This window comes from Podarcis melisellensis (assembly GCF_964234715.1).
Source record: "Podarcis melisellensis genome assembly, chromosome: 4".
Classification (NCBI taxonomy): domain Eukaryota; kingdom Metazoa; phylum Chordata; class Lepidosauria; order Squamata; family Lacertidae; genus Podarcis; species Podarcis melisellensis.
Genome location: NC_138531.1, coordinates 68096989 through 68122946, shown reverse-complemented (window position 1 = coordinate 68122946; position 25958 = coordinate 68096989). Strand labels below are relative to the sequence as shown.

Below are 25958 nucleotides of genomic sequence, written 5' to 3'. Positions count from 1 at the left end.
TCTGCAGATTATCATATTCCGATGACAGGAGGTAGGAGGTGTCACATCGACTTCCTTAGATTAGATTGTGCTTGTTGCAAAATATTTTCGAATTCCACCAAATGTCATGGGGATGGAGAAGCATGTTTAACTCTTCATATGGTGCAATATGAAATCAGAGTGGCTGAACCAATTAACAAGTTTTTTATTGTTAAATTTAGTGCCTGAACTGGAACTGAACTGAAGAATTCGAAAACACCAAGGAACCTAAACTAGAGCCAAAATCAATTTTTGTATGTTTCAACTGCTTAATTTACTGGAGTATAGTTTTTATCTGAGAACAATGTGTTTCCCCTAAATCCTTTATGTTTCATGTCAAAAAGGCAGAGCTCTTTTTGCATAATGTGTCAAAGGGACAAAAACCTCAGGCACCAGTAATAAGAAAACTGTAGTGTCTATAGAGTTTATCACAGTTGTTAAATTATTTCAAAATACCATTGATCTCTTTGAAGTGTTACTAGAAAATCAATATGTAGAACAAGAATAGTGTACAATTTTACTATTATTAATTACATATATCAGTTGTCTTTAAACCTAGTCCTCTGGGTGATGTACAGCAAAAAATGAAAACACAAATCAAATAATGCAGTAAAATATCAAATCAGATAAAATGCAACATCAGCACAAAATATGTAGGTACATAGAAAGGGCCAAAATAATCCCACAGGGTTAAAATAGCATGTGCAAATGCTGTCAGAGCAGAGAATAAAATCATACAATAATTGATAACAACCTAAGATAATATTTTTTATCTCCATGGCTTGTTTATCCTTCCCATTTGCTTTGTTCTTTTTTCAGCCTTATATTTTCTAGTCCACATTTCCATGCTGGCCACAAAGGATGACAAGCATGGAAAATGCAGGCTGGTAAAAATGAAATACAAAAGCAGGCCTTAAAAGAACAGATGGAACAATCCCTCAGTCCTCAGCCACCTGCCACATTTCTATACTGGCCATAGAGGAAGGTGTTTCCCATCATCTACAGCTACCATAGAAACCAAAGATGGAGTGAGTGATTCATCCCTCCTTCACCAGCCCACTCACTATCCCAATTGCCTATGGCGGTTGAGAAAGCTATTAAATACAAGGCTGCTTTCTTCTCAAGTTAGAACTTTTTGGTTGTTACCCAGAAAAAGAAGTTGCCTCTTCCAGAGACTTTGCAGAACACCATCAACTCTTAAATCATTTGAAATAGTTTTATGTAATTACCAGTAATTGCCATTTGAAAACATGTTTTTTTGTCTTTTTCTGTGGTTTTCTTTAGCAATGGATGCCATTAAATGTGAAGAGCATGGGATTGGATCTGTGCAGATTGTTATGAGATGTGTGGTTATGGAAACAAGAGGAGAAAAGGAGTGCCCATTCATTGGTGATGTTGGCTGATCTGCAGGAACCCATCCTACATTAAGGCTGCAATCCTATACACCTTTACATGAGAGTAAGTCCAATGGAACTTTATGAAACCTGAGCAGGACATGCATAAGATTGCTTGGTTAGTCTATGTACGTTTTCATCCAGTGTTGATATTCCTCTCCCTTTCCCCTTCTGCACTTGTAATTTTCAATTAAGATAACTTAACTGGTACCCTCAATTATTAAAACATCATATAGAGTATAATAAGCTCATTTCTCACTCAGTTATGCTTATAACCACAATGAAACATAAGGATGTATGAAACAAAAATGCCACCCTTCTCACCTGTTTCAGTTGCTCCAAACATAAAATAGTGACATAAAAATATAAAAAATATAAAAACAAAGTATATACTTTGAGAGCAATGCTATGAAGCGACAGATTTGCTCAATGAAGTCTTCTAATAAGTGTTTCCCAGCCCTTTCACAATTAAATCCTATACATATCTACTTGGAAGTAAGCCCTATTGAGTTCTTACTCCCAGATAAGAATGTATAGAACTGGGGTGTTAGCCCACTATCAATCTACATATGGAGCTTGCAATCTGGAAAAGGACTACTTGGTAAAAAATGAAGTCTCAGAGTTTGGACTGAGGCTTTTCATGATCTGAGTTATGCCTGTGCATTGAAAACAGACTCTCTTCAGCTATGGTGTTACCTGAACTGAAAATCATACTCCTTCAGAGGGGGAGAAATTTGCCTGCTTTAGCTTACTAGGCTATAAAAGCAAATATAGAAAATGGCTTGCCTGACACACAATGGACTAGAATTGTGTCTTCAGGGGAGCATCTTCATTTATTCTGTTATATTTTCAGCAACACTTTATACATTATTATTATTATTATTATGCCAGGTTTTTTAGGATGTTTAATTCTGACTGATGGGATTATCAGTTTTTCCAATGTCTCCTCTGCCTCCTGTGATCTTATTCTGATTATTTATATATCAATATACCTGAAGGAGCGTCTCTACCCCATCATTCAGCCTGGACACTGAGGTCCAGTGCCGAGGACCTTCTGGCGGTTCCCCCACTGCGAGAAGTGAGGTTACAGGGAACCAGGCAGAGGGCCTTCTTGGTAGTGGCACATGCCCTGTGGAACGCCCTCCCAGCAGATGTCAAGGAAATAAACAATTATCTTCCTTTTAAAAGACATCTGAAGGCAGCCCTGTTTAGAGGAAGTTTTTAATGTCTGATGCTTTATCCTGTTTTTAATATTCTGTTGGGAGCTGCCCAGAGTGGCTGGGGAAACTCAGCCAGATGAGCGGGGTATAAATAATAATTTATTATTATCACTATTATCATTTATAACTGATATTATTTCAACATTTTGTACAGGCAGCAATCATTTTGCATCGGAGTTCCATTCCTAGCCACCGTTCTGTCTCTGCCTCCATTTCGCCCCCATTCTGCCCTGTTGGATGCAAACAAAATGGTTGCCAGCTGTAGGCCAATTTGACGCAAACCCCAAAAGTGGTGTAAACACGATTCAAATAAAAAAACAAATCTCTCTTCACCAGGTAACCCCGCCTCTCTCTCCCTTCTAGTTTTCAGTGGATTTTTAAGAGCCAAGAAATAACAGAATTTCATTTTATTCAAATCAGTTGGCTCACTTACAAAACTGGTGCTCTGCACATCATCATTCGAATCAAAACTAACATTTTCAACCCTAAAAGGACTCTGGAAAGCTCAAAACCTTTCTCTGAAGGGATGTAACCTAGTAGACTGCTGCTGCGCTGCCTCCATTCACTTCAGGGGAATACAGTTTCCGTTTATTTAATCCTTCCTTTGTACATTGACTTTGTCCTTCAGTTATTAAAAAACACTGAGACAGGCCATAATAAATTACTGTACCTAGAAGTTGAAGTTCCCATTCATTATTGCAGGTTTTTTAGAGGGTGGGTGGAAATCATAAAATAATCTAAATGCCAAAGCTATAATGTCAACTCTGCTTATAATACCAAGTGATACATTGCATAGTTTGGCTGTCTGCTATATCGATCAAACTACTGGTAAAATAATTACAGATGATGTGGTGCATTTCATGTGCACCTATCCATAGAGGCTAAGCAAAACTGAAAACATTTTCATTGCTCAGGTTTGATCACCTTTTGGGGGAAATTGCTTGCCCAGCCTTGTTCACCATTCACTTCCAACAGAATTCAAGCACTTACGAGGATTCAAAGGAAAGTTTCAATAAGGGATACCTGAGGAAACAGATGCTGGGCCTCCACAATATTTGGATTAAGAGGTACGCCCTTAGGGCTGGTCTTGCCCAAATTTGAAGTGAATCCCCTATTGTTTCCTGTTTCATGCCACTCTATATTTTTCATTACCCTGACAATACTTCACATTATTATTATGCCATTATTTAGTATGTTTCCCCCCTCAAAGCTCAGTATAGCTTCGTGTCTGTGCTTATTTTCCTACATGTCAAAAAACCTGTAGATGAAAGTGAGGCTGACCAGCTTTAGGTATTCCTTTCTCTTTGAAGCATGGCCAGCGGAACATGTTGCTTCAGCATGCTAAATAAAACTAGGCCTCCAGTTTCCTGCCAAAACACTACGGAAGTAAATCAAGACCAACCCAGTATACTTTCTTTACACCTCATTACTATTTCCCTAAGTATTTTCTGGGATGAGCATTAACTTGAAACACGCCTGGTTTATAATCCTGTAAAATCTGAAATCACACACATTGGGACTTTTGGATACATAAAGAAATATTCAAATTTATTTGAATAAACGGAGAAGTTTTGCTATCATCCCTGCTTTCAGCACTGCAAAGTCCTCAGCTTATGCCTGAAATTCAGGCTGCAGTGGTTCCTGCTGGGCGGTGTGGGTGACGTGCACTGGCATGAGTTCTATGCACGTTCCACAACTAAAGAATGACATCGAGCTCCCTACATGGGGTGGTAAATAAAATCTCTGTTGTAGCACTAGAAAGCTAGAATGAAGAAACATGCTAAGTCACATCAAGCAATTGGGTTGGAAGCCAGGATCCAGTGTGACAGGAGAAAAACAACCCATAATCAAACACCGCAAGCACAAATTTGAAGGGGAGGTGGGAGTTTAGAATAGTAGTTAAGGTCAGCAGATGCCAATAAACTGAGATGGGAGGTCTTCCTGAAGGAATGGGTTTCCAAAACCCAAAAACTGACTGTGCAGGCAGTTTTTAAACTGCACCAAAATCCCCATTTCTCCTTAGCTAAAATGCATAAACTTCAGCCGTTGAGCAAATGCAAAACAAGAACACAGCTCTCTCCCTTATCAGTTTGACGGCAAGACTGGCCCTGACTCTACCAGTAGAACAGACACAGACATATCTTATGTTCTGACCACAAATGATGCAGAGACCCAAGTCTGGGACTAACGCCAGAGCATGTTCTCGGAAGTAGTGACCTCTTGCTCCAAGATAGGAGTAGGAACAGGAATATCCTTTTATGGTCAGGAGTGCAGGAAGGAAATCCCTTTTAAGGTTAAGAGTGCCAGAGCAGGAACATATGTGATGTCAACCCGCGTACATAGGCTGACGTGGTTGGGCTCTGAGGGGAGGAGGGAGAGGGTGCCTGCAGTATAAATACTGCATGAAACTTGTCATTTCTTTGGACTTGCTGTGGACTTGATCACGCAAGTGCCTTCTGCTATCCGGAGAGCAGAAGAAACTCTTTCTTTAAACCAACTCGGTGTCATTTTGACTTCCTTCCTCCTGTCCCAGAGCAATGCAGACCCAATCGGTGAACTCCAATAAGGCTACATTCCAAACTGAGAAAGTGGCCCACAAGGCATTTTTTGCCGTTTCCAAAGGTGACTTTGAGGCAGGTGAAACCCATTTAGGACTCTCAAATAAGAACAGGGGATGTTGTAAGCAAAGCAACTCCTTATGTATACATCCCTCCTGGAGTGATCAACTGTTTCCCATTTATTATTAAGAGTATTAAGCTTGTGTATTTTTTAAAATAAACTGTAGGGGGTGGGGATTGTGTGAACTGGCTTTCCGTTGAATCGAATAGGCATAAATTCTCTTTTAAAGTCATGGAATTAATCTTGGATCACTGAAGCCAGTGTTTTTGAAGCTTTGAAGTTTTAATTATTTCCCCGAAATGGTGTCACTCCATGACAAATGTAAAGCTTCTCTAAAAAGGTTAATCCTTTTTTTCTAACAGCATCATAAAGGTAAAAAGAAAAGAAAAAAGGCAAAACAGTTGAAACATCAAAGCCCTAAGTCACATTAACTTACAGATGTAATAATAATACCAAAGTGGTAAGCAGCTTCCATAAGTGGATATTTATCTTTGGAGTCATAAGCTGATTGAGGTGTTTCCCAGATAATCCATTCCTATTTTAAGCACTGATTAGTGCAAATGTTAAGTTAATGCAAACCATGCTTCATCCTTAATTGATCTAGAAGGAAGCCAATCCTATCTAGTGGTTTATCACCACATTGTAAATTTCAAGTTAAACAACCAGTACTTAAAAGGAGCAATTTATCAGCACAGGATCTTCTGGAAGTGTCCGGGTTTTTCTTCTTCCTCTGTATAGTTCTGTTTTGCTAATTCCCCCATTACAAGCAATGAGAGACTGTGTCTGTTTTTGCTGCACTAAATAGCTTTTGTGATGCATGTAGACAAATGTTGTGTTCTCACAGTGGCTGCCACATCCACTGGGAAGGAGAAACGGGGAAAATAGATGGCAGATGGAGCTGAAGTGAAAATTCCTCCTGGAGCTTCTTATATCCTGAACAGTGGATGGGAAATGTAAAAGTCAGTGCTGAAATTTAATAGGTTCCTTGTCACAAGTCCCATTTATGTTATGAAAAGTCTCAGACGCTGTGTCTTCGCCCACTTTGTATAATTTTCAGTACATTGGAAAGGTCAAAGCTCTTTGAAATCATTTCCAGGAGATTTTCATCGCTTTCCACTCCGCTGATGAACTCTTCTAAACTCAATTCCCCTAGAATAAAAAAAACCATAAGTGCTTAGGAATATACATAGGTAATTATAGATCGTAAGAACTATTTCAAAATACCATACCTTTTAACCCCTAAGCTCCTCAATGGAGCAGTAACTCTCAAATTTAGGGAAAATATTATTAAACACCATTGGAACATTTTTAAGCTCTCATAGGACTTGGCAAAGACAATGCATGAGTTGAAGGGTCTGCACTGCATAATGAAACTGGTCAAGACCAGCATATCCCAGTTGTTTTTTTAAAAATGCTATCATGTTGTCGGAGATGCTTATCAGTTCAAATCTAGGAACCAAAGTTTAGTCAAGCTAAGCTGTTTAACAGAATTCTCACTTGTCTTCCAAATCTCCTGGCTTTTTTTGAGGAATCTATGATATTCTCATTGATTTGGCTTACCTCCCCATCATAACATATTAAACAGACTCGAGTCATCTTAATTCTGTTTTTGTTTTGACGATTTATATACCGCTTAATTAGAATTGCATTGAAATTGCTGTTCAGCAAATGATTTATAAAGAAATTACATCTAGTACCACCTTAACGCTCTTGGTTTAAGATAAGCTCACTTAATAGCCTTGCTGCCCATAAAAGTCAATGAGAGAAATGGCTGATTTTAAATTTCAGATATTTCTAATATTACAGTCTGGAATTAGTTAAATAAATTGATTATATGACTTGCATAAAAAGCCCATTGTCTATATTGTATTGTATACCTTTTAATAATAAAAGTTTTTTAAAAGTAGATACGTTAAATAAAACAATAACATGCTTTTACTCCAGCGATAATCACCAGCTGGAGCTACTACTACAAGAATAATGAAATGATAATATCAAAATCCATTTGCACTGCATTGCCATGTAGTATTTTAAAATCCCCCTTAATGCATGTTGTTTTTACTAAAGCCACTGCATCAGATGCTCCTTTTGCTTTGTACAGTCCAGATGATTTGGTAGAGCATTTAATGCATTTCTGAATCCTGCACTGCACTTGCAGAGATAAGGTGGAACGGAAAGAACTAGTGTGATGTAGCAGGCAAAGTGCAGGCCAGCATCAGACTTGGCTTAGATCCAAAGCAAACATGAAACATCTACACACACCATATATTTAAAGCACATGGCTTTCCCCAAAGAATCTTGGGTGTTGGGGATTGCAGCTTTGGAAAGGGTGAACTACAGTTCCCAGGCTTATTTGGAAGAAGCCATCTGCTTTAAATGTGTGGTGTGGAGAAAAACATGGCAGGCATTTGGAAATCTGGAACAGAAAAATAAGCAGAGAGGAAAAGAGGAAGCAGCCTGCCTTCAAATCCCTGCCTTCCTTAGAATGCTTTGGTTGAAAAAAATAATTGAAAGGCCAAAGAAAGACCCATGTAATTGTATGTCTCCATTAGTTTGGGCCTCAGCTATAAAGTTCCCCAGACGGCCTTCCTAAAGTACCTCTAAAGTGAGGCTAAAATGGGGTTTCCATGTATTCCAGTCCATGTTCCTTAGAAGAAAGATGGGTTAGAAATGTGTAAAGGATCCTGAATAGACCTGCAACGCTTTCCCCCAAATCATGCCCATGCCTGACATATGCAAAGTGTGGGGCAAGTAAAGGCATTGCTGACATGGGCAGCACTAGGAAATCCCATATCGAGAACTGATGTGATGGGGCTGATTCTCTACACCAGCAGGCTGATTGGCCATGTGAGCAAGTCCTGTTGGAGTCTCATTGCAGGTGTAGCTTGCATTCAAATGCTGCTTGCAAATGCACATGTTTTTCCCTGTTGACCAGCAAAGAAAAAAATGTAAGTTTGAAGTCATGGTTTGAATCCATACCACACCTGCTGAGAGCAAGTCCCTTTGAAGTCGTCAGCTGCTGTCGTCATGACGCCAAGTGATTGACAGGTTGGCTGCCCAACCAACTGTAAAATTGGACCCACACTTGAAATTTTTTTATAATCTTACCGTCGTTGTTAACATCTATCTTCTGGAATACCATGTTTGTGAATTCTTCTGGAGTCAATTCTTGGTTGCCATTGATAGCTTGAATGGCCTGAAGGGATGGAAAAAATGCAAACATGTCAGCAGGTCATAATGCGAATTTAATTTATGGCTGCTGGTTCGCTCAGCATCTGAGGCAGGGGTGGGTGGCAGGAGCAGGCGTAATCTCCAGGAAATCTTCAGTAATGAGGATTGTAAATTAAATTAATATAACAGAACCTAAAGGATTATAGATCCAATTAGCATATCATTGAAGATCCTTTCGGGACACGTGATTATTCTTAAACCCAGCTACATTGCCCTAGGGAATCTGTTTTTTAGAATATTCCATGTCATTTAAAGTAAAGATTATTGTATATGTATGTACATGGTGTGGAAGCTTAAGCAACTTTTCTCACCATATACATACATACATACATATGTACAGTGCTTTTTTCTTAAAAAAATGTTTATGGGTACTCTCATTTTCCTACACATAATGAAATATTGCCCCTCAATGAGGCCAGACTTAGATTCACAAAATGTTTAGGGGTATGCGTACCCCTGCATCCCCCCAGGAAAAAACACTGCGCGCGCGCACACACACACACACACACACACACTCAATCCTAGGCATCATAAAAATGTACAGTGGTACCTCAGGTTAAGTACTTAATTCGTTCCGGAGGTCCGTACTTAACCTGAAACTGTTCTTAACCTGAAGCACCACTTTAGCTAATGGGGCCTCCTGCTGCCGCCGCGCCACTGCCACATGATTTCTGTTCTCATCCTGAAGCAAAGTTCTTAACCTGAAGCACTATTTCTGGGTTAGCGGAGTCTGTAACCTGAAGCGTATGTAACCTGAGGTACCACTGTATAGGTATTGTTCACATTGTGCAGGAAAACAGGCCATACTGACTATAATCTATCTTCACTACTGTTGTGCTCATCAGTGTTAGAAACCGAGATATCAAAGCTAGGAGCTAAATGGCACCTTAAACCTAGGTTATGGAGGCAATAATGGAATGTCTAGGCATGCTTTTTTATAAGAAGAATACAAAACTGAACATGAGTGAACTGCAGCTAAAGTATTATGTTCATTTTTCACATGGTCTAGCCCTTGCCCTGCCCACCCCCTAATATTCTTAAGTGGGTCTCTTCTCCAGTCTTCAGAGAGTAGCTGGAAGTGGGGAGGCAGAAAAAAAGGCCATCCTTTCCTTCCCCTCAGCAGTTTTATTCTGAAATCTTAGATGCAGTACTGCGCCCAGAGCTCAGAAACGGCTCGCACTAATGGAATTCCCTTTTGCAAAATGCCCCTAGAACAATGGGAGTTTCAAACACTGCTGCTCTTGTCCAGCTCGTAGACTTCCCACAGACATGTGGTCGGCCACTGTGAGAACAGGATGCTGAACAAGATGAGTCGTTGGCATGATCCAGTGGCTCATTTTACGCTCTAATCTTGATCTACTTGTCAGAATTTATGGAAGGGAAAAGTTGTTATGTACTGAGTTGAATAGGATCCAAAATGCAGCAGTCTGATTGGTCCTAGAACAATAGGATTCAGAATGCAGCAGTCTGATTGGTTCTAGAACAATGCAGCAGTATGATTGGTCCACAGGAGCCACCCAATCCAGCTCCAGGTGGAAGTGAATCCACAACCTGATTGGCTTACAGGAGAATCCCAGAATTAGCCAATCACGTGGGGCCCATTGTGTAAATAATGTATATAAAGCAGATATTGTGGGGGAACTTCCATTCCTCCTCACCACTATGAGCTGAATAAAGAGCATGAAATCCACTCTCGACTCTGAGCATATTTCAAAAGTGGAAGGGAGCTCTTTTTTCAACTTAATGTGCTTTCTTAGGACATTTTCACAATGCCCCAGTTCTGGCTGGGGCTGATGGGAGTTTCAGGCTCCAGGCTGGAGAAGGCTGAAACAGAGCCATGCTAGGGAAGAGACATTGTGGGAAACTAAATCCAACCACATAGAGCTGCTGAGAGTGCCAGTTCAGAACCTTTATTCAGAGCACAGCTGTCAACATTTTCCTTTTTTTAAGGGAAATTCCCTTATTCCAAATAGGATTCCTCGCAAGAAAAGGGAAAAGTTGACAGCTATGGTTCAGAGGCACCTAGTGTGGGCATCAGCAGTGGGCCCTGACAGCTACCCAATGATGCCTGGTGCTGGCACCAGCCTCGTGTAATTCCCTCTCTTTCACCACATTCGGGACAGGGAGATCTCATTGCAGGCCCATGTTCCCCTTTCCCATTGATTTCTGGAACAAAAGAGAAGCCGTGAGTGACTGTCTAGCCAGATAATGACTGAAACAGGCAGTGAACTACAGCCAAAACATCAATAGGTTTAAATAATTGATTTCCCACAAAACGCTTCATGGCAAATATATGCTAACATATACCATTCCCTTACCGTGAATATGCTTAAGAGTTCTCTTTTGTCAATAGTTCCATTCCCATCAGCGTCATAGAGTTTAAAATACCATTTCAATTTTTGGTCAATTTTTCCTCGTATAACCAGATTTATTGCAGCTATAAATTCCAAGAAGTCGATAAACCCATCCTAAAGAAGGAAAGAAAGATAAGTTTGTAGCATGTATAGCCCTTAATTTATTCTGGCAATAATATTAATAAGGGGCTGGTCTGCTGCAAAGAGAATACAAGCTTAACTGAAAGCATCTTACACTGAAATCCCCCCCAGGGCATTCAAAAAATGTGAATATATCAGTTCATACAAAAGCAATACAGAAAAGCTTTAACACATAAGGGCATGTTCTAACTGGTGACATTAAGATACTCTCTTTTCCTCTTCAGTGATTATTTCTTGTATAAACGATCAACCTTTTGTTCTTGGAGACTTCATAGGCAATTGGTTTTTCACACAAGAAATGCACTATTGTTACTCATTTGTTGTTGGGAGTCGGATAGCTGGCAGTTCTACTACAGGGATACCTCATTTTCTAAACAATCACACTGCAATATTTTGTCCCCAAGAAATAACATTTATTTTCAAGGAAAAAACAGTTGTTACTACTATTGCCATTGTCATGTCAAATGTAGTTGCTGATGGCATTGTCGATGAACCATGTTATTTCCTGCATCTTCGCCATGCCTGCAATATTTTGTGACTTTTTTAAAAAAAAGAAAGTTATACAATGGCAATTTATTTGCACTGATTTTTTTTATTTGATAAAGGATGATTTCTCTCTGTGTACTACTTCTTCAGAGTGTCCATAGAGTCTGAAAAAGAAAAAATGATGAACCGCAGAAATGCCACTGCGTGGAGTAGAGCTGTCCATTGCAAAAATGGCAGCCCTGTGTCAAGTCCCTTAGCCTGTGTCCTGATGTCACCAGCCAGTGTTTCCTCACCTTGTTATGCAGAGGTTGGGAGCACACATATCTTAATGGGTGTGGCTGTGTATCACAAGGCCACATGTCAAGCCTTGCCCCCATCCATGTGTTTGGTGCACATGAGAAAGGGATCTACATGCTTTTATGTTTGGTGCACGTAGAGAAGGGATCATGGCTCAATCAGGATCTATGTGTGTATGTCATGCGTTCCAGAGAATCCAGACACACAGATGTCAAGGGGGCATGGTCATTTAATGCATTGGCAGTGAGGGCAAGATTACCCCACATATCTTTATCACACACATGCACACACACATGCATTCTTTGAATGCACAATGGGCAATATGAATGGAACACAGGAAGGTGCCTTATACCAAATCAGATCATTGGTACATCTTGCTCAGGATTGCCTAGCAGCTCTCCAGAGTTTCAGACAGAGAATCTCCTCGCCCTACCCTTCTTCAGTACCAGCTGAGTCGCATCCCAGTGCTTGAAACAGTTACATCATCATGCAAAAAGAAACAGCATTTTTAAGATGGCTGAAAGTGAGTAAAAGCCAAAACATCTCTTTTGTGTGGACTGGGTATCTCACTCATGTCTTTGAGCAGCATATTCCACAATGAATAAAAGGCAGATGGGGCCAGCAGGCTATACCATCTAGATCAGACTATGTCTCCAGATGTTGTTGAACTACAATTTCAACCCTGTGATATGCTGAACGAGATTTTACTAATGGGTGGAGCCAGACACAGGAAGACCATTTTCAGCCACCATCCCTTACCATTGGTCTGACAAAGTTCCAACAACATTTGGGAGACAGAGGTGGGGCAGGTTTCCTATTTCTGATCTATATAAATTCTTGAAATTCTGTGTTAAATCACTGCTCCAGTATATCAGTTTAAAATACATTGCTCACTTTTCAATTCACTGAGCAATCTCCCTTTTCCATTTACTGAGCAATTGCCTTCTTTTTTTATTTTGCGAATTGCCGTATAGTAAAAAACAACAACAGTTACAGATCTATCACGTGTCGTTGTTGCAGTATATGATTGGAAAGAAGTGATAAGCATTGAAAACAGATAAGCAATAAGTAAAGCAACACTGTAGTTTCCTATGGATTATTCCAGCCCTTTGGTGTCAGTGACAGTGTTCTTTGCTGTGGACTCTACCCTTGCCTTTCTGTTATGACCACCTGCAGACCTTTCTTAGACAGTACATCCACCTGGGGCGCTTGATTCAGCCCTGTTGATCACCACAGTTCCAGTGCATTGCTGTTTCCTTCCACACATTCTCCTCAGCGGTCCACACAGTGACACAGTCTAGATGGCATGGCATGTCTTGGAGTTTTTTAAGCAGAGGTTGGCTGGCCATCTGTCATGGATGATCTAGTTGAGATTCCTGCACTGCATGGGGTTAGACTATAGATGACCCTTGGGGTCCCTTTCAACTCTACGATTCTATGAAATTCATCCTTATTAAAGATAGATTCATTTCTTTTCAAAATGTTTGATGGCAGCTGATTTTGTGCTCAAAAGCTATGCTGAATGAACTAAATGATTCAGAAGACCAGGAACGATGTTCCCATTCAGCACAGATACCATATAGTTTTGCTTTAGGTTTCTCTCATTTCTGGAGGAACCTCCACATGTTCACATGGAGTGGGCAGTGAAACCACATGCACCAGCCTACTGCACCATGCACCAGCCAACTTTGTCTCCTAGTCTCTGCTCTCTACACTTTTGGGAACTCCATTTGACCAAGGTTCCTCATAGCACAGAGGGCCTGCTTTTTTGTATAATTTTCACACTTAACTCCCCATTCCAAAATAAAACACGTGTGTTGGGGGAGCTCTGGAAAGTCATAGGGATGTGTCCCACTGCCGCCTTGATGGGTTGACAGAACAAATGTCTAATTTCACTAGAATGAGACATAAAACAGGCGCCCAAACTAGTAAGATGTTACACAACAAAACAGGATGCTGTTACTGATGGAATTTGGATGCATCAGCAGAAGCCTGAACTGAACACTGAATCTCTGCTGGAGGAGCACACTTTATTTATAGATGCAATCTCACTTAGACTCTCCGTTTGGAAAATAAGAAAGCTGAATTTATTAAAGGAAATACAAGTGTGATAAAGCGGATCCTAGTTTTGTCTAAAGAGGATGCCTGTTGTTCTCAGCAGGAGACACACACAAAGATATTTCCTCAACCCAAGTGGGTGATGAAGAAGGGCGGAATAGGAAATGAGATCAGCAAACCCTTCATTCCATTTGTGCCACATAAAATCATAGAATTGTAGAGTTGGAAGAGACCATGAGGATCTAGTCCAACCCTCTGCAATACAAGAATTTCACCTAAAGCATCCATCCCTGATCGCCATCCAACTTCTGCTTAAAAAGGAGAGAGTTCACTACCTTCCAAAGGAATCGATTCCACTGTCTAACATTCCACTTCCTGATGTTTAGTCAGAATATGCTTCCTTTTAATTTGAACCCATCGGTTTGGGTCCCACTCCCTGGAGCAGGAGAAAACAAGCTAGCTTAATTTTCTGTGTCATAGCGATTTAGAGTCAGAACCTGAGTGATGTTTGTTCCAGTTCAGCAGTAAACAGTGGGTTTTCCCAGGGGAAGGATCAGGACAAAAAACAAAACCCCACTTGGACCTATGCCTAGAAATCATTAACCTGTGCCTAGAAACCACAGGAAAAAAAGTGTGATGACCCCCCCTGAGAGTATCAGTCCAACACCTGAGAGAAGACAGCAGCGGATTTGGGGCCATGCAGGCAGTTTTCCCCCCCCGCCCCACCCCCACAGGGTGCCAAGCTGAGGGAGCACAAAATTATTATTATAAAACCTATTTTTATATGTGTATCTACTGAAATCCATAAAAAGCAACTACTAAAAGGAATTATTGTGAAAATAAGAAATTTCAGGGAGGGACACCAAATTTTACTCTCGTTCAGCTTGCTGTGTTACCAAAGCCCATCCCTGTGGAAGGTTAGCAGAGGTTAAAGGGACAGTCTAGGACACCTGGAGGTTCATTTCTCTATTTGCCTTCTCCCCATTCAGCCCCGCCAGTCTTCAATACAAGCTGAGTTGCACCCCAGCGCTTGCAACTACATCATTACCCAGCATCATGACTAAAACAAACAAAAATTTGCTGAAAATGAATAAATTCCAAAACAGAAAAGGGCAGGGGTTAGATGGGGAAGGAATTCATTTGTCACTGAGCACTAGTGCAGGATTGGACAATTCAAAGTATGATCAAAAACAAATAGCACTTCTTGATATGTAAAAAAGGAAGCCACCTCTTGGTGTAAATAAAAAAACAAAAATGTGAATAGTTTCGGTTCCACTATGGTTACGCTCAATTCACTATAATGACAAGGTCTGTTTGAGGGTTTATCCACATCTTTAAGGTTCTATTAAGTCTGTCCCTATAGATATAGCTAAACATGGGAAACGGTGCTGAACAATTTCTTGCACCTTTCCTGGAGAATAATTACTCGCAGTTTTCTGCTAGGATCATTAAGTTGTATCATGTCAACCAAGTTTATCGATACATGGGGCGACTCCCAATGCTGTCCACCTACTTGTTGCAATAGGATTTCTGCTCTCCTCCCTGCAGCAACCCCTCAACCTCAAAATTGGAGGGCCCCCCCAACCATCATTAGCAATTCTGCAGGTGTGAGAGGGTTGGGGGGTGGGGGAGAGAGAGATGAAGCCAAAACTGCATTGCACAAGTGGATCCTTGCCTATGCTATGCTGGATGTCACCAGTGGCGTAGCGTGGGTTGTCAGCACCCGGGGCAAGGCAAGTAATTTGTGCCCCCTAACCCATGGATTTGCGCCCCCTAACCCTAACCCCCAGATGTTGCGCCCGGTGCGGCCGACCACCCCTGTACCCCCCACGCTACGCCACTGGATGTCACCCATTTTATATAGCCTTCCAAACCTTCCTGGCCCTCTTTCATTAGTCTGATAAACCTGATTCTGGACAAAGGCATTGAAACAAATTAGTTCTCCAGAATCTCACAACTGCATTTTCAAATTATAACTACATATTTTCAGTACAGTAATCTGTAAAAAAATTTGGTGCTTACAAGGCTATTAACATACCTGGCTAAATAGGAGGTTCAGCCAAATTTATGAAGGACATTACTGGTGATTTTTTGGTATTTATAAAAGTGCACTATATAAGTCTATCTTTTATATAATTACATTTAAGGAGAGGAGGGTGATCTCACTGGGCCAGAAAGCATGCATCTGTACACCCTTCAAAGTTGAAGATACATATGCACTAAGTGACCAAAAAAAGTGAAAAAAAAACCTCAACCCTTGAAAACAGACTATCAAACTATATTAGACTTGTATGGTAACATGACATCCAATGGTGTATGGTACAATGACATCAAAACATCCAGATGTGCCAAAATGAAAAAAAAAAGATGCAGACAACCACAGAAACATTAGGAAAAGAAAATGGAGTCATTTGAAGTACAATAATTCCTATTACAGTGGTACCTCGGGTTAAGTACTTAATTCGTTCCGGAGGTCCGTTCTTAACCTGAAACTGTTCTTAACCTGAAGCACCACTTTAGCTAATGGGGCATCCTGCTGCCGCTGCACCGCCAGAGCCCAATTTCTGTTCTTATCCTGAAGCAAAGTTCTTAACCTGAAGCACTATTTCTGGGTTAGTGGAGTGTGTAACATGAAGCGTATGTAACCTGAAGCATATGTAACCCGAGGTACCACTGTACAACGTATGCCTATCCAAGAGGACCTTATTCATGTAACAAACAAACAAACAAGCAGCTCAGTCTTATAAATTTTTTTCTCAATCTCGGAGCATTTGAAACTATGGTTGGGAGCCTGGGGCAAACTATGGTTATTGCAAACACAGAAAGGAGGAAGAGCAGAATATGTGCAGATAAGTTTGCAGTGCCTGAAGCACATTCCTGAGTGCCAGATCTTTATATCTGATTCAATGTTCTTTGTTCAGAGAATTCTACAGCTGTGGTTTCATGAAGATAACAATCCCTTCTGTGCTTATAGGCCTCTTCTGGGGCTTCCATTCCAGGAACCTTCAGGCAAGAGGCTGTTCTAGTCTCCCCCAATCTGGCGCCTTCCAGATGTTTTTAGACTACAGCTCCCATCAGCCCTAGCCTGATGGAGAATGACGAGGAAAGAGAAAGACATAATTTTGGGGCACAGGGCTTGTCCACACTTCTGCTTGTCGCTTGCCTAAAAAGCACAGGGTCAAGCAGTTTCCCCCTTGTCCCGCTCCTTTCCAAGGGAAAACCCACTCCTTAGTGATACATCGGGAAAAAATGGCAATAGTTTTCCCCAGGAGGTAGGGGGAAGCAGCAGAAGAGAAGTGTGGATAAGCCCACAGTACAAAGTCAAACAAATCTGTCACTACAGAATTCTGACAGAAACTCCAAATTCTGCCTTTTGACCGCTAGGTGGCAACAACATGTCCATATGCTCAGAAGGCTTTCATGCCATCCAAATGGAATCCTGATCTTCCATCAAGTATTGCCCATAGACTTCCAAGCTTATTGTTACATCCTTGAGGGCTAAAAACTCGAGGGATGATCCAGTCCTTATACAGGGGGCTGGGAGATATGCAGAGAGGAGGCGTCTATGTTGGAGAATTCTTCATGCAAGAGGAAGAAGGTATTAACTTTCCATTTCTAGCTTCCCAGGATGGTGAGATATTTGCACCTTGCGCCAGGAGGACTGCAGCGTCATGGAATATGTACAGTCTTGAGATTGGATACTATACTGTATATCATAGAATGTGTGTATAAAGGACAATCCCAGAACGCACTATTGCTTTCCCTGCCACATTCAGGTGCACATTCTGTGACCGTCAGTGGGATTTTTGTAGAACGAAACCCCTGTAAAATGGCTGTAAAATTGGGTAGGAACACGGTCCTTCAAAGCCCACTGTCCTTGTTCACAGCCTACAGAGACAGTTGTGCCCATAAAAAAACAAAATGGGACATGTGAGATTAGAATATTATGCAAGGGTTAGGTAACAGGCACTGGAAGCTGGAAGCTTAACAAGGTCATTATCCTTTTATATTTAGAGTAGCGTTGATAATCCCCTGTTCAAACTGCAGTTCTTTCCCTTCTGATAGCCTAACCGAAACTGATACATAGCACAGGCAATCCCAGTGAGACTGCTTAGAAGACTGGGGTGTGATTTTTGTGGGGAAAGGGGTTCTTCCCATGGTCATAGCTGTCAATGTTTCCCTTTTTTTAAGGGAAATTCCCTTATTCCGAATAGGATTCCTTGCAAGAAAAGGGAAAGTTTAACAGCTATGCCCATGGTCCTAATGTAAACAACCCACTCACAGCTGCTCTTAGCACTGCGGGGGGTGGGGCGGCAGCAATGGGGCAGGAAGGACCAGAACAGGATCTCTTGCCTTCAGGTTTTATAAGACAAAAGTCCGTACACCCACCTGTAAAGGGAGAATTGCTTGGTCAGAGCTTAAGAATCTTGAGATGTTTTTCTTGAGATCGGGTGTGGGGAACCTTTGACTCTCCAACTGCTGAACTACAACTCCCATAAAGCTTGGCCCAATGACTAGGGATAATGGAAGTTGTAGTTGTCCAGAGCTGCTGTCCGGAGCAGGTCAGCAACGAAACACTCAGTGTCAGTGAAGTTAACTCTTTATTCAAAGAACCCAAAACAATGCAGGCCTAGTGCAGCAACTGTTCCCAGTAGGTCTTGCCCCAGTGAGGCAGTTGTGAGGACTGAAGGTCTCTGCCTTCCCACCACTCTCTAAGATACTTCCTCCCGGGTTCTCCCCCAGCAACCTGAGGCTCCTTTGTCTTATCTCTCTTTGCTCTGCTCTCTTCATACTTCTTCAGGTTCTGGGAGACCAGGAGGGGAGAGGAGCTGGTTGCGCCAGGAAGGGGAGACTCCTTGGATTCTTCAGCAGCCTGTCTCAACTCTGTCTCCTGCCCCACCTCCTCTCCAGCTTCTGAATCAGGACTGTTCTTTGCCCCAGCTTATTCCTGCTCACTAAGTCCTGTTGTCTTTTCTGCTGCCGATACATCCTCCTCCCAGTCTTCTCCCAGCCTTCTCCCTCTGACCAATCATCGTCTTCCCACCACCAATCCTCTGGCTCTGAGCCTTCTTCCCCTGGAGGTTCCTTTGGGGGTTCCCAGCTGGTGCCTCCCACCACTCCTCTGCATCTGGCCAGTCCATGATAGGTCAGCAACACCTGGAGGGCCAAAGAGTCTTCATGTCTGTTTTAGATACAGCACTTATTTCATCCCTATATGCCCACATGGGCAAGCGATGGCTTAGCACTGCCCTCAAATCCTGTTCTTCTTTGGTACCATTTCCTCTTTCTTCCTTTGGCTTCATGGTCCTCTTACTCATCAGGACTCTGATGTTGGCTCTTGTGATCTCACATGATGTTATTGATGTCATGACACCACATGTGATAAAGTCACAGATGCTCATAAAACCAAATCCACAGTCAAGATTAAATTGCAGGGTGGGCAAATGATGTTGAGGGTTCTGGCAGGAAAGGAGAAGGTTCAAACAAGCACTGCAAATAGGCAGCATCCAGGAAACAAAAAAGGTGTGAAAGAGCAGTGAAACAGTGCAAATGTTCAGCCGGTTTACTACTCTGATCTGCTCTATATATTAGTAATAATTAAAAGTTTATTATTGTTATTGCCCACGCTTCACCATAAGATCCCAGGGTGGATGAGAACGATATAAAAATATAGATTAATATCAGTTAAAACAAGTCTCAAAATGTGCTTACATTGGAACCAGCGTATATTAAGTGCAGCCCTAGAATAAAAAATCATTAAATAGACTGTGTATTGTAGTAGAATTCTGGCCATCCCTGTTACCTTGGTTAAAAACTCCCAACAGGGCTACTGTTTTTTAAATGATCTCCATTATCGCAGTGTATATCATTTATCTACGGTGAAAGGATGAAAAGCTAAGTCACAGCTTCATGAAGCTTATAAACCTGTCAGTCTTCCATACAGTCTGGGCATTTCTAACCAAAAGCTTAGACCACTAAGCCAACCCCTCTGCCTTTTAAAACACTTCTTAAGAAGCATCAGCAAGATAGTAGGAAGAGGTTAATATCAGGTCTGGCCAAGGGCTGGATTCCGACAGCTTAGAAAAAGTAATCCCACCTTTCATTACCAAATTTATTTGAAAAACGAGATTATCGGAATGAATGTAAGAATTGCACAGGATTGCAATTCCTAGATATGGCAAACCTCTGGCCATCTAGTTTTGTTGCCAAATTACAAAACCGTATTGTTATTGTTATTTTTAATGGCAAACAATGCTGGACAAATGTGCTGTGACAGATGTGCCATTTAATGCCAATGTTTCTGATAGAATTTAAATATGCTGAAGATTGTACACTTGAGTATTATCAAGAGCCCCCAACAAACATATCATATACCAAAGGATGAGAACAAAAGGGAAATTGAACATATGTGAAATTTAACTGAAGTCTTTCTGTTTCCACTATACACACAAAGATATATCTGGATGAAAAGCCTTCTTTTCTTCCTAATACTGCTGGAAAATGAGCTCTAGAAATGCTGGCCTGGTTCACAAAAAGCCAGACTAAAGGCATAGTCTGGCCAGCTGAGGCGTCTCATCAGAGCTGGGTTGCAAGAACCTCAGTTTGCGTGGAACATGCTTTTCTGTAGATCTTCAGTAGTTGTGAACTGGGGTTACGATGTGAAATGAAATGATTTTACTTCTCTTACTTTAATTGTGAACCTCAGTGTTTTGTTGTACACAGCTTTTGTTAATGATAATTTGAATTCTGTTTTGGGAAGATATTTAGATTTGGAAAGGTGGCATAGAAGAAGGGCCTTAAATAAATAAATACATTAGACAGAGGTGAGGTACTCCTTGACCTCACTATGTTAGCAGAGATCAACCTGCATTGGACAGGTAGTGAAATGTCTTTTAGCAGTGTCTGTGGTAGCTTCAAAAATCCTGGAGAAATGGAAGTTGGAAGTGTTAACACAGATGGTAAATGATGGATGATAAATTGGACATAGGGAAGATCAAGTGCCCATATGTCGTCACCTGTTTAGGAGACAAATTGACTATGAGTGGAATCATTTCCTCTAACAGGGCCTTAGCTAGGACACTGGTGTAAAGAGCTGGGACAGACTGAATTAGAACTAGATGAGCAATTGTTCTCATCTTCAGTACTATGTGTATCTTGCCACCTATCAGCAGGTTCACCATTATTCCACCCATTAAATTTTGTGGAAATGAAGAATAAATCCACAGAATGTATAAGTCCTCTGTCTTCAATCTGTCTCTCTGTCTTCAATAGCCTATGAATCCATAGAGACATAGGCTATGCACATATCATACAATTAAACCATATTCTCCCCAAAGAATCCTGGGAACTGTAGCTCACCACTCCCAGAGCAACTGTTGCTGTTCCAATGATTCTTTTTGGGGGCGAAATGTGTTTTAAATATATGGTGACTATGTAGCTATAGTTTCAAGATCCAAAGATACAAGGAGATGAGCATCCATCCCTAGACGTGTAGGGTTTGAAAACATAACCTGTATCTTGCAAAAATGGAAGCTACAAATAGAGCACACTGAATTTAGAGGTTTGGGTATGTATGTGAAGGCACCAGTGCAGACAAGACCTTGAAAAGTGGTGAAGATTGGGGTGGTGGCAGCAGGCAGCAGGCACCACCCCAAACCTCTTCTACGTAGTCATCTGTGCACAGATTGAAGGCTTGCATGGTGGTTTGCTATAAAAAGCTCACAGACCCACTGCAGACCTGTGCCTGTGCAGATCTCCAGCTTATTATCATCCTCATGTTGGAGTGAGGAGAAAAGGAGAAGAGTATCAGAAGGTGGGTGCAAAGGAGAAGACAGATCAGAATGTGACTGGGAGGAGGTAGAAAAGGATCAGTGGTGGTATCTGGGGGAAGGAAGCATGTTGTGTTCAGTAGCCTTCATCCACCTGGTGCTCTCCAGCTGCTTGGGACTACAACTCCCATCAGCCACAGCTGTAGCACAGGGGTGGCCAACATATTTGGCCCTCAAACATTTTATTGAGCCCTCTCCAGGTCCCCCTAGATTTTAGATGGATTTTAGAAAAAAAGCAAAACAACAACAACAATTTTTCTTCTTGCTCTTCTTCCTTATTGACACTAGCTGTTTCAGGGAGAGGGTTGGTATCCAAAGCTGCCTGAACACCCACCCCAATCTTGTAAAAGTGTTTTCTGCTGTGTCCTGTCCTTGGTGCCTCCTTGGCTTCCTGGCTCTCTTTCAGGAGAGATTGCATCTTTCTGTCAGCCTACAGAGCCAGCTAATGCTTCAACAACTTGTGTATATAGAGCCAGATCATTCAGTCTGGTGGATGAATGAATTGAAACAACCAAGAAGAAACAAAAGAAAGAATGCTTCTATCTACCTATCTAAGTCTTGACTGAGGACAATCCATAGTGGCCAACAACCCTTACACTAAAATAAAACTAATGCATCAATAGAGCAAAACTTCAGACCAGGAAAAGACCTGAAGGGTTCACACTGAATTGATCCCATACCGAATCCAGTTAAGAAGCCATTGTAAAGGTTCCTGAGCCCACTCTGACAAAGGCCCCATCTCCTTTAAAGTAGTATCATAGCACATTAAACAGCCATGGCTTCCCCCAAAGAATCCTGCAAGTTGTAGTTTGTTATGGGTGCTGAGAGTTGTTAGAAGACCCCTGATCCTCTCATGAAGCTACAATTCCCAGAATTCCCTGTGGAGAAAGATTGATTATTGTACCACACAACTAAATGATCACACTGCCAAATCCTGCTCACAAAAAGTGCCACAGTTTCCAATATGTTTACTCCATACCTGGATATACAACACACCTTTTTATGTTCATTTCCTTTCCTACACTTAATGTGAAACTGATATAGCTGTAATGCCAAATACTACCTGATAATTACATTCTGTACTCTTCATTTGATGTGTAGAGCACTGCCTGTGATCATACATGGGTATCTTCTGCATGTGTGCACCAGTGCATGTAAGAACATAAGAAGAGCTTAGTCTAGAACATCCTGTTCTCACAGTGGCCAACCTATGGAGAGCCTGAAAGCAGGACCTGAGCACAACAGCAATCTCCTCACTTGTGATTCCCAGCAACAGGCATTCACAAACATACTGCCTCTGATAGTGTTTGTAGAACAGAGCCATTAGGGTTATTAGCCACTATTAGCCTTATGCCCTCTAATACTCTTTTAAAGCTTTCCAAGTTGGCCATCACTGATTCTTTACTCCACATTTTGGAGAAGTCCAATCCAGGTGTACTGGGTGTATAGTCATTCACACAAACAGCTGAACATGTGGCAGACTCCTTGTATATATGGACAGCACAATGTGAACAGCCCCTGTGTTGCTAACATCATGGTCATATGCATTTCAGTGGAACTTACTTCCAGGTAGGGGTGTGTAAGATTGCAGTCTCAGACAAACTGTGCTTCTGAGTATGATCTGCATGGTTCGATTGCCCATATATACCATTTAAAACCAACAGCATGTAAATAATAATAATAATAGTAATAGTAATTTATTATTTGTACCCCACCCATCTGGCTGTGTTTCCACTCTGGGTGGCTTCCAACAAAGATTAAAAATACACTAAGATGTCACACATTAAAAACTTCCCTGAACAGGGCTGCCTTCAGATGTCTTCTAAATGTCAGGTAGTTGTTTATCTCTTTGACATCTGATGGGAGGGTGTTCCACAGGGCAGGCGCCACTACTGAGAAGGCCCGCTGCCTGGTTCCCTGTAGCTTTGCTTCTCGCAATGAGGGAACCACCAGAAGGGCCTTGGCGCTGGACCTCAGTGTCTGGGCAGAATGAAGGGGGTGGAGACGCTCCTTCAGGTCTACTGGGCCAAGGCCGTTTAGGACTTTAAAGGTCAGCACCAACACTTTGAATTGTGCTCGGAAACATACTGGGAGCCAATGTAGGTCTTTCAAGACCAGTGTTATGTGGTCTCGGTTGCTGCCCCCAGTCACCAGTCTAGCTGCCGCATTCTGGATTACTTGTAGTTTCCAGGTCACCTTCAAAGGTAGCCCCACATAGAGCGCATTGCAGTAGTTCAAATCGATTCAGATCCAATACAGATGCCAACTGTGATAAATATTTTAATCTAGACGACTTGTGTTAACACATGGAGGGCTGATTGCAGACATGTGGGCTGCACCTACAGAGAGGCATGGCAACTCCTAAAAACGTTTTCCAAGGGGTGGAGTTGGGCAGCAGTTTGATTCATTCAGTGTTTGTTGATGCTAAGTCTCCCCTTGTTGATCCAAAGCAAATTTGCAAAGAAAACACTAGGCTAGATTTTGCCTTCTCCCCCTTGAAGCTTGTCACTTCCTACTCGGTTCAGACCGCATCTTTTATTTAAATAATGATTCCTAGCCTGGTGCCCTCCTGCTGTTCTTGACTACGATTCCCATCAGCCAGAGCCAGCAGGACCAGCCACATCTGAAGAGCACCAAGTTGGGGAAAAGTTGATTTAAGCGCATAAACTCAGTGGTGCGGCTGGGTAATTTAACCCCTCATGAGGAGGGCCCTTTAGATCACCATGTGTATTCACAGTTGTGAAGTAGACAATTAACATTTCTCTCCTCCGCCATTTCATGATTTACAGCGGTTTCTACAGTCCTGATAGGTGAAAGCTAAAAAAGCAGCTTGCCAGCCTTGATTTTTAAAAACAAAACAAAACCCTGAGCATGTTCAGCTTCACATTTTAAACTCCATTAAAGCACAGTCATGTCTAAAGAAATAAAATGGTGTTTGCTTCTGCTGCCCTGATGCTATACACATTATTTGTCAAGAAGCATTATTTTGTTGCAGGAAAATATAATTGTTTTCAAAGCCTCTTTTCACCATTTACATAACCAGCCAGCAGCCCTGGATTGTAATTTTTTAAAGAATAGAAAGAGAGGATGCTGTGGTGACTAGGGTCATTTGGCATGCCCATGCTGGCCCAAGTGCTGATGCTGGACTTGTTTGTCACTAGCATCTGGTGGTCATTTTTTTTTTTCAGAGGATGGGGGCTGTAGGGCCACAGACTTTAGCTCTGAGTTCCAGCCTCAGCTGTGCCACTGCATGAACTACATTATTATTATTAATTATTATTATTACTTTTTGTTATTTTCTGACGTTACATAACAAATCTAGTCAATCAAAAATTCAACAAAGGAGAAAAGAAACATCACAAAATCTAAACTATAACCAACTAATCAGAAACAGAAAGACCAAGTGGCTTCTGTGTGCAGACTCTGCAGAAAGTTTTCTAATAAATGCAGAGATACAGTATTTAAACCAATAGAAAGGAAAAACAACACGTAAACATAGCTGTATATTGGAGTACCCCCTAGGGATTGTATTTCCTTTTGCATAAGCATCAAAAAGCAAGAATAGTTATTTTCCCCGTGGCTCATAATCTTTTTTCTTTTTCTACCAAGACAACGGAGCACCAGTAGCTCTCTGTCCTTGGGCATGTATGCAGTTAAACACAAGAAAAGGGAGAAGGAAACAGCCAATATAGTTGTCATCCATTTTCCAGCAGGAATCATATTCCTGTACTGCTAAGGAGAGGTGGAAATTCCTTAGGTGAAGCTTTTCTTGACACTTGACATAAAGTGATAGGAATAGAAATTTGCCAAAAGGAGAAATATGGCAAGGGATGATTTCTACATTATCTTATTTTAAAGATTTTTCTACCACTTTTCAGAGTTTCAGAAAGGACATTCTGCTTCATTTCCAATTAGTACAGGCCCTGTAACCTCCAGCTGAAATACTGTAACTTTTTATAACCACAAATGTTCTGGTTGTGTACCCCTCCCCCCCGCCCTGCTTTTGTCACACTGTATTGCCAAAGTGCCCCTCCAGGCAGTAATAATATAGTGACACTGTGGAAGCATTGCAGGACTATGAAAATGCAATGATATGTGGGATGGTCCTGCATAAATCCACCATTAATGCTTGTATCCATGTTGCGGAAAAGACTTGCAAAAAAAAAAAAAAAAACCCCACACAAAACAACAACACTAGTCTGGAGGGTCCTTGGAACTGAAATTTAACCATAGCCTAGAAAGAAAAGAGGGTTTCAGGGCAATTATCATATGGATGAAATCTGGCAGAAATGGAATACAATGGAATAAACC

The 25958-nt window shown here is 41.5% G+C and overlaps 1 protein-coding gene and 2 long non-coding RNA genes across 5 annotated transcripts in view; 1 reads left to right on the top strand and 2 right to left on the bottom strand.

Moving 5' to 3' along the window:
* Window positions 1-3547: 3547 nt before the first annotated feature.
* Window positions 3548-25958, bottom strand: part of GUCA1C (guanylate cyclase activator 1C) — a gene marked incomplete at its 5' end in the record, with an annotated part of 47646 nt that continues 25235 nt past the window's right edge. For 2 of the 3 annotated variants that reach the window (XM_081908576.1, XM_081908577.1), the window contains 4 exons: window positions 3548-4569; window positions 5205-6400; window positions 8360-8447; window positions 10801-10950. In XM_081908576.1, the coding sequence (XP_081764702.1) occupies window positions 6270-6400; window positions 8360-8447; window positions 10801-10950 (369 nt within the window). In that variant the 3' untranslated portion in view covers window positions 3548-4569; window positions 5205-6269. Of the gene's footprint in view, window positions 4570-5204; window positions 6401-8170; window positions 8448-10800; window positions 10951-25958 lie in introns of those variants that run through there. The other variant, XM_081908578.1, reaches the window with a different exon arrangement.
* LOC309368506 lies at window positions 16554-19145 on the bottom strand. Its single transcript, XR_014167799.1, has 2 exons — window positions 18612-19145; window positions 16554-16903 (listed from the first exon to the last, which is right to left on the bottom strand). It is a non-coding gene; the product is annotated as an uncharacterized lncRNA (long non-coding RNA).
* LOC309368475 overlaps window positions 23572-25958 on the top strand; it is an 88338-nt gene continuing 85951 nt past the window's right edge. Inside the window, exon 1 of the long non-coding RNA XR_014167766.1 lies at window positions 23572-23750. This is a non-coding gene — a long non-coding RNA (uncharacterized lncRNA). The remainder of the gene's footprint in view (window positions 23751-25958) is intronic.